General features: G+C 36.0%; 2 protein-coding genes across 2 annotated transcripts in view; one reads left to right on the forward strand and one right to left on the reverse strand.

Annotated features, from left to right (window-relative positions):
• The window catches only part of gnptab (N-acetylglucosamine-1-phosphate transferase subunits alpha and beta), a 64,215-nt gene that overhangs the window by 37,882 nt on the left and 12,739 nt on the right, over window positions 1-13,594 (forward strand). The gene's annotated exons all lie outside the window — the stretch shown is intronic.
• mybpc1 (myosin binding protein C1) overlaps window positions 1-13,594 on the reverse strand; it is a 37,856-nt gene that overhangs the window by 4,825 nt on the left and 19,437 nt on the right. Inside the window, 16 exon segments of the mRNA XM_081362784.1 lie at window positions 296-432; window positions 3,607-3,766; window positions 3,982-4,121; window positions 4,702-4,894; window positions 4,985-5,073; window positions 5,147-5,384; window positions 5,388-5,542; window positions 7,416-7,604; window positions 8,873-8,977; window positions 9,067-9,226; window positions 9,324-9,460; window positions 9,552-9,658; window positions 10,040-10,205; window positions 10,333-10,499; window positions 10,579-10,684; window positions 10,811-10,935. Of these exon segments, the coding sequence (XP_081218910.1) occupies window positions 296-432; window positions 3,607-3,766; window positions 3,982-4,121; window positions 4,702-4,894; window positions 4,985-5,073; window positions 5,147-5,384; window positions 5,388-5,542; window positions 7,416-7,604; window positions 8,873-8,977; window positions 9,067-9,226; window positions 9,324-9,460; window positions 9,552-9,658; window positions 10,040-10,205; window positions 10,333-10,499; window positions 10,579-10,684; window positions 10,811-10,935 (2,374 nt within the window).

Genomic DNA, 13,594 nt, shown 5'->3' on the forward strand with positions numbered 1-13,594 from the left:
CAGTATCAATCCATCAAACTCACAGTGTCACATGGATATTAATGGTTTTATTCAGTAATATAATGACATAGTAAGTGATATCAGGTGCAAACGGGGCCTTTATGTCTTCTGATCTAAATTAAAGTGTGCTTGAAGAACGGTTGAAAATGGACTTGCCTGTCTGAAAAAAATAATATGGCAAAAGCACACTTTTTAAAGGGACATTTTTTCACAGTCATCTCAATGGCAAAAAAAGTATCCCAGATGATCTGAATTTCCCATACCTTTCTAGTAGAGTGTCCTGCCAGTCACTTACCCTAGGGTTGGCACGCACACTGCAGTTCAGGGTGGCGTTGTACCCAGCTATGGCGAAGGTGTTGATAAGCGGCTGAGTGAAAGTGGGCGGCTCGGTGAAGTCGCGGTCATTATACTGTGGGTTCTTCAGTTGCATGCCTGATTGAGAGTGAGAGGAAGAGCAAGAGGAAGAGGAGGAGCAGGAGGAGGAGGAGTGAGAGGGGAAGGGAGAGTGGGACTTTGCATGATACAACCCGAGAGCTGTATCATGGGGGAATTTCCCTTATGTGATGAGGAAGAGACAACATTTATCATCAGCATCGGCAAGGCGTGACACACACAGTCTGTTAAAGATTAAATCTGCACTTGGGAACATACATGGTTACTGTCACCACAGTAATTTGTGGCTGGTAAACAAATCTTTGTGTTTGTAGAGTATAGTGGTGCGTATCAGGGAGAATCATCAAATTGTGAAGCTACTATAAAGTGCAGAACATACCTTTAACATTCCAGGAAAGCCTTTAAAGTTCCTTTGAGTCAAAACTCAGACTTTACACCAGGAGTGTGCAATCCTGCTCAAAAACCAAACCTTGATTAACAGGTTCAGGTAGTTCATGTGCTAAACTCTGCAGGCAAGTGTCCCAATTTGCATATTTTCCATTATAACACAACCTAAGTTTAGGATTAGTGCATCCTAAACAGTGTTATTTGAGAATTATTTATATACTATTATAGTTTTTTATTAATATTTAGAATTAGCTTTTATCCTTATTTTCATTAATTGTAATGGCATTTTAGTCATTTTTATTTAATAATTTTAATTCATTTTCAGTTCAGTTAGTTTTTTTCATCATTAGTTTTAGTTTTTCTTTCTTTCATTTTTTCTTTTTATTTTGTACTTTTTAAAGTAAGTTGCAACTTTAGAGATTTTTGTTACACGTTACATATACTTACTATAGTAATAACAGTAAATTATGCATAATTACATGCAACTAACCCTAAAACATACCCTAATCCTAAACCAAACCTAAACCTATAGTAAGTACATGTTGTTAATTATTATTACTCAGTGTATAATTACACTGTGCCAAGGATAGAAAGTGTAACCAAACGTTTTTAAATAGCTTATAATAATAAAAACAACTAACAATTTATTTTTAGTTAACAATAACACTGGTCCCAAATCTTAGTATGTTTAAAACAGTATGGAGGAAGGGCCTGGATGGTCTAATATTTTTGTTGGATTCTGAAGTGTGAATTTGTGTTTAGTTTTTGCTTGACATTTGAGTTATACTAAAATGTGAGAATTGTGAATTTAAATTTTTTTTTTTAAAGTGACGGTTAAGACTAGCCTGGCTAACGTCAGACCTCTTTCTCATTGAGACGTGGTCTGTGAACCACATGTTCATTTTCTCGTATTTGAGGCGTGGTTTACGAATGCCCAGAGCCGTTTATTGGGCACTACGAATGTCTATCAAATGCGCCTGCACGTAGCTCATAGCCAATCGTTTCAATTATACCAGATGACGTATGTAGAGCGACAGAACTTCGACGAGGAAGAAGACGAAATATACTTGCGTTCTAAACTACTTAGAACACTATCTAAGGCTGCATCGAAAGGTAACTTCGCATCTGATGCCAATGTTGGATCCATAGATATAAACAAACTGCTTCGGTGTGTCACATAGACGTCGTCATCGTCTTGCTGCTCCCTCCCCGTTCTGCGATTGGTTCCCTTTTTGAGGGGAAAATCTGGTCCATGGTGTCCAGGCTGCCTAGCAGCGTGAATAAAATCGCGCTGCGTGCAAGGCAGCATGGGGTAACCCAGGCTAGGTTAAGACTGTGAATTTAGCTAATTCTAATGCTTTCATACAACTAGTATGTAGTAAGAGGGCCTGTGGTACTGGCACACTGTAAATACTCAAATGATGTTCTTTCCATCCCCAGCAACATACATACATTTAATGTATATTATACGTATTCAAACTGGGACACATCTTTCATCTCCAAGAGCAGGATTGAGCAACCCTCCTTTACACCATGTTCAGGGACATGCATTTCAATTAAAATCCTGACTAAATATATAAAGACAGACCAAGCAGGACGTTGATTAGTAAATTAGTGTTAATTAGGACAGCCCTCGGGTACCAAGGCTGTAAAATGAATATTAAAAAAAAAACACACACAAATCCACATCAGCCAGGCCTAAATTACCACTAAAAAGCAAATTTGTTAGGCTTAAGAATTTTAATTAAAACTGCTGCAAGCGATTTCAGCACCACTAGTGCACAGTTTTATCCAAATCGACATAAACTGCAATCAAGGTTTACTTTACTTTACTATTTTTTAAACACTTCCCCTAGTAGTCCCACCCCAAATTAACGCCATTGTTTAAGGTTGGCTGAGAGCAAATTTTTTAATTCTCTGTTTTGTATTCTGTTTTGCTGTTTACAGGTCTATCATAGCTTAAAGATGCCATATTTTGCCCCTTTTCAAAGTATTGATTTTGGGGTCTACTAGAATGTTTTCATGCTTGAATGTTGAAAACACATTATTTTTCACATATTTACATTGTTGCAGCACCTCTCTTCCCAGTCTGTCAGTAACACTGTTTAGTTCCTGTCTCTATGAATCCCCTCTTTCCGAAAAGCGTAATGTGCTTTCTGATATCGAGAATAATGCTGCCTTCACGTGTTATCAGAAATTTCCTACTTCCCACTTCTCAAGTTATGATAATGACCTCATCGCATTCAAGTGCTTTGTTGTCGGAATTAACAGGAATCATGGAGGCAATCACACCAGGCTGATTCTTATTAAATCTTATTAAAGCCAAAATTATATTTAGCTTCCCATTCATTGGCAACCATATAAACATTCACCGCGTTATCTATCTGGTCAATTGTGAAACTTCAGTCAAATACAGGCTATTTTTGCAGTGTTTAAAAGATACAATACGCTTCTAATGTCAGTCACAACAGCAATCGTTCTCCCCTCCGCCATGTTTAAAGTTTATGGCTCATCCAGCTCAGGAGCTTATCAAAATTATCCCAGAGCTTCCCAGTGGAAAATACAACTTGAGCTGCGATTTTTAAGTTGGAAACTTGTATTTATGATGGACTTTGTGCTTTGTAACTTTGAAGACCTTTTTTCATGCTCAAAAAAGTAAAGAAAGTTGAAAATGTAAAAAAGTATAATAGGTCTTTAATTCTTAGGACATCCGAACATTATATAAATTGCACTCAGTTAAAAAAATCACTTGCTGCAGCTTTGAAAAGGATTTACACAGGCAGTTAATTTACAAATGGGTAGGAGTAGAGCAGAGCAGAGCCTTACCTTCCTTCACGATGAGAGCACTGTTTTTAGTGGCAGTAGCACTTTCACTTAAGCCCACCATGTTCTCAGAGTAGATTCTGAAGAAATACTCGTTACCCACCACCAGATCTGAGATTGTGATGCAGGTACGATGGTAGTGCTCCACACATGTGTACCACTCCTGTGCCACACACACACATATGCTGGTCAGTCTTTTTGCCCTCAACACTTAAAATATTACACATATATTATTTTAAAACAAAAAAGTGAATGTACAATATATGTGTATATAACCCATATAAATAAAGAAAAACATTTTACTGTATGTTTGAAATTCGTGTTAAATATTATTATCATAGCAGTACAGTGAAAAGACAACCAAAGTTTTATTCAGACCATTGTCTTTTTATCAGCTTTCTGAATGGTGTAGCCTGTTATGGGTGCATTGCCGCTGTCCTTGGGTGGGCTCCAGTCCAGTGCTACATTATTCCCCCAGACCTCTTCGATCTTCACAGCCTGTGGTGGGCCTGGAAGATCTGGGACAGACGGCAAAAGAAAATGTAACCTTTAATGTAAAAATTACAACCCATGCAATGCCACTGAAAACCAAAGTGGCGCATTTCAGAGAAAAAAAGATAAAAATAAAAACTTAAAATAACCTAACCTAATATACTAGACTTTTTACATCCACTGTATATTTCTCTGAATCACATATTAAATATCATATACTTCTTGATTTTGTACAGTATTATTATTAATCTGAATTTTAACATTATCAATATTTAGTATTGTTATTGTTAACTGCAACTATTAAATATTATTTCATAATTGAAATAAAGCTGAAACAAATTATAAATATAAAAAGGAAACATGCTTTGACATACTTAAAATAAGTACTAAAATTACTAAAACTGAAATAAAAATACATTTTAGATAATTAGAAATAAACGAATAAAAATGACAAAAGCACATGACAAAATTAAAACTGAAATTAAAATGAAAATATAAAAATGAAACCTAATTCAAAATATTAATAAATACTAAAATAGTAAATAAATTATACTAAAATAGCACTGCCAGACTTTTTGTTTTAAAACTTCATTTTTCTTAACTAACCGACTATCTGGATGTCCAACATGGCCGTGTCGATATGATTCTCCACTTGTACGCTCAGTTCATATTTCCCAGAATGTTTGCGCTCAGCTTTGCGGATGAACATGATGCTGTCACAATCTGAGTTACGAATGCTGATGCTTTGTTCAATCGGCTGACCCTCTTTCGACCAGGTGACTTTTGGCCTCGGTTTACCCTAAAAGAAAAAAAAAAAAAAGGTTTTGACATTTTCTGTCATGAGCAGGAGGGAAGAATTCGATAAGCTTATCATGATCTGTTGGCTCACCACAAATGGCACTACGAGGTTGACGACTTCGCCAACCTTTCGAATGTACGTCTGCTTCAAGTGTCGAGGTATGCGAATCTTAGGAGGCTCTGTGAGATATGTGTTATTAGTTTACATTAACTAATTTCAAATAGCAAAATGAAAGTGGTAGTTGACCCTCACCGATGACCTCTTTCACAAGTATGGAGTGTTGGATGGTGCGTGGTGCACTGGCCCCAGCAGCATTTATGGCCTTGACACGCACTAAGATCTTGGCCTCCACTGGCAGACCAGTTATAGTGTACCTCGTTTTTTCTGTCAGCTCTTTATTAGCAGGAATCCATTCGTCAGCTGTAAAATGAAGTATTGCATAAGGACAAAATGGCATGAACCGCCACCAGTTGAGAACCACTTCCTCAAATCATATAATGTGTGTAGACTTACTTCCTTCAATGCAATATTCAATTAGGTACCCATCAAGTCCTGCGGCACCGATCGTGTCTGGAGGTCTCCACTTCATAGTTACTGTGTTATCTGTGACGTCATCCACCACCAGCATTGTGGGTTCACTGGTCACAGCTAGTAGGAGTTCATGAAGGTAGTAATTATTGGTGCTGAAAACTTTCAGTCAATATTTTGGATAATTTGTTCTAAAATAACTAGTGTAGCAAAATATTTTTCAATTTCATTCTTAGATGCATAATGAAGTACTCACTCAGTTTTTTCAGTCAGTATTTTTTCCATAATTTGTTTTAAAATAATAGCCACAAAAATATACATCCTAGATACATGATTTATATTATGTATAGTTTGTTCCCCCTATTTTTATTAATCTGTTTATTTTAGATTTGTGAAATAATTCTCAAATTCATCCTTAGATTAATAAAAAAAATGTTCTCAAATTCATTTTAAATTTATATATGTATACAAATTAATATTTGTTCTAAAACCATAAAAAATACATATATTTCAAATGCATTATTGCATGCATATTTTCTGCTTTTTACCATTTATTTTGTTCATTAAAACTGATCTTGATTCCCACATTCAAGAGTGTTTGATACATTCTCAAGACATAGATCACATCCATCTTTAAAGGGGTTATATGTAAGAATTGTCATGTATTCATTGCATTTTGTATTGCCAATGTTTGAACAGCTTGTAACGCAACTTAAAAAACAAGACCTTCCCCGACTGCCTAGGTTGTTTTATGAAAGCCTGATTTTTATGTGAAGGACTCGGGTGGGTTTCACCGAGAAAATACAAAGGATGTGACAGTTACACGCGCTTAAGAAAGCCTCTCTGAAATGAATGCTTATACAATGTTCAGGATAATGCCGAAAGAGCTATTCTGCACTGTCGTGTCAATGTGCCATGCAAAGAAAATGAAATAATTCAAACTATACTCTCATTTAGTCAGATCTATATAGTCTACCTATAGTCTCAAACATAATTTATATTCAAAGAACAAAAAAAAACTTTGCCGTGTGTATATCAGGGCATTGAATCACGTTCAGTCTCTTGTACATTACCTGTGCATGTCTATTTCAAATTCATCCTTAGATGCATAATTTCTTTTTCCTATATATTCATATATAGATTCGATTCATATAAGAATTAATGTTACTGATTATATTTTGCAGTATTTTTGTTAAATTTGTTCTCATCATTACATGCATCATTTCTATTTTTTACTTAGTTAATTTTCATTAAAACTGAGCTTGATTCACACATTCAAGTGTGTATAATATGAATAAATTACACTTTAGCCTCTGTGACCATAAATTAATTGAAATCAAGCTGTAGATAATTCCAGTTAAAGTAATAATTTACCTAAATTATAATTTTTTATAAAATTATTTTTCATATCTGCATTATTTACCCACCCTGATGTTGTTCCAATTTCTTTTTCAAGGAACATAAAAAATATTTTTTGAAGAACTCTTCTTTTAATCCATAAAATAATGGCCGCACGTGTGTCCCTCCACACACGAACACGTGAGAAGAGAGGATCACCCTGGTATGTCATGAATTTCACGAGGGCTCTCATTTGTCTGGACTCTTCTATTCTCGCACAACTCTTCGTGTTTAAGCTGTGACTGAAGAAGAGACAGTATCTGATCTCATAACATAATAATCCGCAGATGAGTTGGCAGCCATTATAAAGTCATACTCAGTATCTTCTAAATCTCAGGCTTCTGCTGTGGAGGTCACAGACTGAATGTTTTGGATACTGGTGTGAGCACAGCAACACCTGTCGCATAGGAGCCCAAATAGGAACAGACAAGCTCTGGTGTCTCTGCAGTGCTTTTTTTTGTCTTGCTTAATGGCACAAGCCTAAATGACCATACTGCGTGTTGTGTTGCGTAATAGAGATGGTGCTCATGATATAACTGATTCGAAGAGACACAAAATCCCATTAACAGTACAGATGAGCCACTTGTGTACTCACCCAGAGGAATGAAAGGTTTGGAGGGTTCACTGGGTTTGGAGACACCAATAGCGTTAACAGCAAAGATTCGCACCTCGTACGGCACACCTTCAATCATTTTTTTGGGCTCGAAAGTGGTCTCTTTGCAAAGGTCAAAGTTCAGCCTCATCCATCGAGAGCTCTGTTTCTTCTTTCGCTCAATGAAGTATCCTGTGGTAAATTTTAAAAAAAAGAATCAGACCTTTTATGCTTTTTTGTCTACATTTCCAACTTTCTTTAGTGTGTACCCATACACAAAAGAAATATATTTGAAATATATTTTCAGGATATATTTTGGAATATATGCAAATATTTGAAATTGGCCCAATAAATATATTTCATACTTATATTTCATATATTTTTGTTATATTTCAGAATATATTTCAATGTATTTGAAATATATGCCACATATATTTTTGACACATTTGGGGACCCATACAGAAAAAAAATACATAGAAATATATTCTGAAATATAACAAAAATATATAAAATATAAGTATGAAATATATTTATTGGGCCAATTTCAAATATTTGCACATATTCCAAAATATATCCTGAAAATACATTTCAAATATATTTCTTTTGTGTATGGGTAAGGTTGCTTTAGTGTTTCTGGACTCCTTGAAACGCCTCAATTGTAGTCTTCCGGGAATGTATGTTCCAATAATATCCAATATATTTAAATAATTCCCACCTAAGGCATAAGCAAATAAAAGGTGCACGTTTGTTGAAACGATTATGATATATGTTATGATAAGCGGTTGACCAATCACAACACACTGATTCAGCCGTTGACAGAGTGGAAATAGATGTGGTGCAACAATGTAAAATATGTGAAAAATAATGTGTTTTTAACATTCAAGCGTGAAAACCTAATCTAGTAGACCCCAAATACAAAATAAAGACTTTGAAAAGGGGCATAATATGGCCTCTTTAACTTATGTTATGCTAATAAGAGCTTCAAATGCACAGCTGCATATTTAAAGAGGTCACGTCATGATTTTTTAAACTCATTTCAGTTTTTTTCCCTAGAGGTCTACTTATACTGTAACTTTCTGAACTTTATTAGCATTATGTTTTATTTGTTCATCAGGGAACAATTGATTCATCTTGATGACTAATTATGTAAAACAATGTTTAAAATGGAAGCTTAATGGAGGAAATGATTTACATTTAATTGAAACATTATTTTATATGTTTTATATTAAAATAGAAAACAATTATTTTTAATTAGTTTTAATATTTCACAATATTGCTGGTTTTACAAATACAGTCTTGGTGAGTATAAGAGACATTAAAAATATAGGTAGTGTAATGAGACTACAGAGAAATTCCAAAGTGTTTTTCGACATATAATTTGAAATAACTCAAAGTCTAAAATTAACAGGCTTCTAAAATATAAATATGATACAGTTTTTATGCACAGGAAGTTGATTTACCAAGAATGGGGGAACCACCGTCATAGCGTGGAGGTTCCCATGTCATAGTGCACCAGTCTCCACCCACTTCAGTAACCAGAGGAGACTCAGGGGGATCTGGGATATCTAGATGAAACAAAATAGGATCAGATTTACATCTTATTAATGTCATCAGCCAAACAAATATTATGTTCTCTCTGGGGAGAGTGACTTACCCACAACTTTGACCTTAACACAGGCCGTGTCTTCTCCAGCTTCGTTCTGAAGGACGATCTTGTAGTTTCCAGAATCTTCTCTTTCTGTGACATCAATAGTTAGGCAGGTGTGGTCTGAAAATGTTTCTGCACGAACTCGATTTCCTGTATCAAGGATGACCTGAAAAACCCATTTAGCCTAGTTTAATCCAGGTGTTTCTGGTTCAGAAATATATATTTCTTTATATTTTCTGCAGAAAAGGTTGGTCATCGCTCACCCTTTCTCCCTTCATCCACACCACTCTGGGTGCTGGTTCTCCACTGATGGGAATCTCCAGGCGGAGTTTGTTTCCAGCCACAATGGTCACCGTGTTGTCCTGGACATTCAGTGCCTCTAAGTGCACCCTGGGGGGATCTGCAGAATTAATCCAAATGGGATTCTTTCAGAGAGCTTATTAGCATAAGTATGATAAGAGTCTGAGAACTTTCTGGATTGTTGCTGGTACCTATGATGTGTACTTTGGCAGACAGCGTCTGTGTGTATCCCTCAGGAACAAAGGTGTAGTCGCCGGCATCATGAATGGTGGAGCTCTCAATGTTGAGGTTGTGATTCCTGTAAATTGAATATAAAGCACAAATGAAAATGAGGATATATATAAGTCATCCTTCACTCCCCTATTGAGAAGCACTCTTATAGACCATCTTGGACCTGCAAGAACAGTTAGCACCTGGCTATACCAACTTAAGGTGGTCAGGATGGTGTTTAGATCATGGTGGCTGGTCTACCAGCCACTGACCAGTTTAGACTAGTTAGAAACCAGCTAACATGTTCCACAGCTATTCGCTTAAGCTTGAGCTTTTCCCATATGGGCCTCCAGTTGATACAGTTGGTGTGCATATTTTATTCACATATCTTTAAAATATTTATGTGCAGTATATGAGCTGATAACCTGGTATGATTGAGGTTTAATATTGAACGTGTAAGTCGGCATACTTGGCTTTGTGCAAAATGTTGATACGGTCATTGGGCTGGATCAGCTGGCCGTTCTTGTACCAGCGGCCCGGGACATTTCCGGGGTAAATCTCACAGTTCAATTTAAGAGGCTGACCCAACAACACTGTCTGACTCTGTAGATCCATTAAAATCTTCAGAGGCTTCACTGAATCATCCAATCGCATGTAACAGGAAGGAAAACAAAGGGGGGAGGGGAACAACATTTAATGAACAGGAGAGAAAGGGATGAAACAAAGATGCTTTCATAATCTCAAAAAACAATATAATCATACGGTCAACTTGAACGTGAGCCTGACTGGTGCCCCCGGTGGCCATTAGGGAGTAGGTGCCAGTGTCGTCCTTTGAGGCGTCATCAATGATCAGCCAGTGTTTGGTCCCCTCGCTTTTCACACGGTACCGTGATCGCACTCCTGTGGGAACCTCCACTCCATTCTTCATCCTTTACCAGACAGACAGTACTCATTTTACTTTGTGTGTCAAACACAAACATAAACATCTAAAATGCCCATCACACATACCATTTAACTTTTGCTCCTTCCTCAGACACTTCACACTCCAGTTCAATTCTCTCGTTCACTGTGGTTTTTACGGGCTCCAGCTCTTTCACTATGTTCACAGGCAGTTCTATAGGAGGACCAAAGGAGACCAGGATTACATCATCAAACACTGGCAGACAGTCATTATTGTCATTATTGATCAATTCCATCACAATTAACTTCAAGTATGAAATCGTCTGGTAGGTGGATGTACCTTTCACAAACAGTTCAGTGGTGCACTTCTCGTCTCCTGCAGTGACTGAGTAAGCAGCGTCATCGCTCATCTGACAGTTGTTAATAACCATTATCCTTTGAGTGCCTTTATGCTCAAAGATATACCTGCACAGCCAATTCATTAGTTACTGAAAGATAACATTTCAAAGGCTAATTTAACTTTACATTCTTAACTTAGCATATAGCAGTTCCACAGTGGAACATCATTTATGGCACGATCAGTTAAATATTGACAGCAAGATTGTCAAGAAAAATATTTATTTATTTCAGTCATTTATTCATTCTGTCTTTTAGTCATTCATATTCAGTCCATATTTTGCTATCTCTTTTATTAATCCTATTGAATTCCACTATTGAAAGTCTAAGATAGGAAAGTGAAAGCAGAAATAATTGATATTATACAGCAGTTAGTTCTGTTCCTTTAATTTCAGATACACAAAGGTTGATCCTGCTTTGGCTTATTTTATAAGTGTTTTCGTTGGCAGAGAAAAAAATAGACAAAATAACTGTCCGTGTGGTGTGTCAGTTGTGTGTGTGCTGATATTCAGTACAGCAGCACTCTTGCTTGTGTGATAGCTCAATCATTCCATTGAACATATGCAATATATTATACATACAACATGGAACTTAAACCATCAGAATTGATCCATACAGCAGAAATGGGGACACTCCTTTGGTTCAGATATACAAGACAGTCCTGAGGAATGGCTGACTTACTTTCTATTACTTTGTGGTGAATAGAGGAGCCAGAGCAGCCGGAGCACAGGATGGAGTAGGTGGAAGTGGAGGTTATAGGATACAGGTGGGATCACCATTGCATAACAGACAGAAAGGATAGATAGACATCATGCCTACTGTAGATCAAACAGGACTGGAAGAGCTATTAGTGTTACAGTTATATAGAGAGAGAAGAAGAAAAAGAGAGATTCCCCCAAAAAGCAGGGAATCCCTGGGATGACCATCATTGAAGATAAGCAACCAGAAAACTGCATGGACCACCCAAATGGCTTTAATTTAATTGCTTTTACAAAGAAAAGTGGGTTGATATACGCTACCATAATTTGTTTAGAAAAGAAGATTTCTATGTATGTGATTTCAAGGATAATGAAAAAGTCAGTGAAAAGGGGAACATTGGGTTATCATGTGGTTAGCACATGATCGTGCTCATGATGCTCATTTATTAAAAATGTAACATTTGATTCAATGTATTATAATGAAAATTATATTAGGAAAATTTATAATTAGAGCTGTCAATCTAAAATGTATTTAGCGCAGACCTCAGAATGCGTTATTAAAAGTTTATCTGTTTGAACTTGATGTGGCATAAAGACCAGCAAAGTAAATAGACCAACAACAAAAAATTATGAACATAATTTCCTATATAGCCTATTTTTTTTAATTGTTGGTCTATTTGATATATCAACAAAAAATGCATATAACAGCATTTTATTGTTCTATATCATTGTCTTTTACAATTATTAACAAATTAAGCAACATAAATACCATTATATAAACTATACACTTGCGTTCATGTACTTCATGTTCAGTTGAAAGCTGTTTAGCATTTTTTATTTTTTAAAGGAACACTCCACCGTTTTTTGAAATAGGGCTTATTCACCGTCTTTCTTACATTTAGATAGGTGGGCAAATGCATTTTTGTCCCAGTGTATGCATTGTTTTAGTTTGACAGGGTCGGCGCTAGCTTAGCTTAGCATAATGAATGGAATCCTTTGTTGCCAGCTAGCATGTCCTGAGTAAAAGTGATATAAAAAAAACCCCACCTAATTACTTCTTGTGGCCTGCGTATTCACAACGAGTACAAATAGCGATGCAGATTAACACTAGGCGATTTCCTAGGCAGATATTGACTTGGGACTATATTAGGGTGAAGCACAGGCAAAGCACTGCTACTTGGGCGCAGAGATATCACGCCCAAGTAGCAGTGCTTCGCCTGTGCTTCACCCTAATATAGTCCTTAATATATAAGTCAATATCTGCATAGGAAATCGCCTAGTGTTAATCTGCATCGCTATTTGTACTCGTTGTGAATACGCAGGCCACAAGAAGTAATTAGGTTTTTTTTATATTTTTTTATATCACTTTTACTCAGGACATGCTACCTGGCAACAAAGGATTCCATTCATTATGCCAAGCTAAGCTAGCGCCGACTCTGTCAAACTAAAACAATGCATGCACTGAGACAAAAATGTATTTGCCCACCTATCTAAATGTAAGAAAGACGGTGAATAAGCCCTATTTAAAAAAACGGTGGAGTGTTCCTTTAAATAACTAATAAACAAACTAATATTTTTTCTAGTGGAATATATGCAAAAATGTATTATATAAATAGCTTAATCGGTGCAGTGAAAAATATAAAAATATAAATAAAATATTTATAATACAAATAAAATAAGATGATCTGTTTTATTTAAAAAAAAAATATATATATATATATAACTATTTGTACAATATTATCAAAAAACATTTCTGCATATCACAAGAGACAAATATGCATTTAATGTAAAATATTCAGGTAGCTTTTGCAAGTCTATTAAAGTCCTGTGAGGGTGGTGGTGCCTTTTTTCTGTTGTTAATTTCTCATTGTACACTACATTTAAAACTTCAAATGTAGCTCAAGAGCTTCACATTGGCCTTCACTCACATAACGTCCTTTAAACATTTCTGGAAGTTATCATAAGGCACAGATTAATGTTTTAAGAACGTTGTGTGTTTGCCGGGTATGAAATGCTGATGGATCACTTGT

The sequence above is a fragment of the Scardinius erythrophthalmus genome, assembly GCF_964197995.2.
Source record: "Scardinius erythrophthalmus genome assembly, chromosome: 4".
Taxonomy (NCBI): domain Eukaryota; kingdom Metazoa; phylum Chordata; class Actinopteri; order Cypriniformes; family Leuciscidae; genus Scardinius; species Scardinius erythrophthalmus.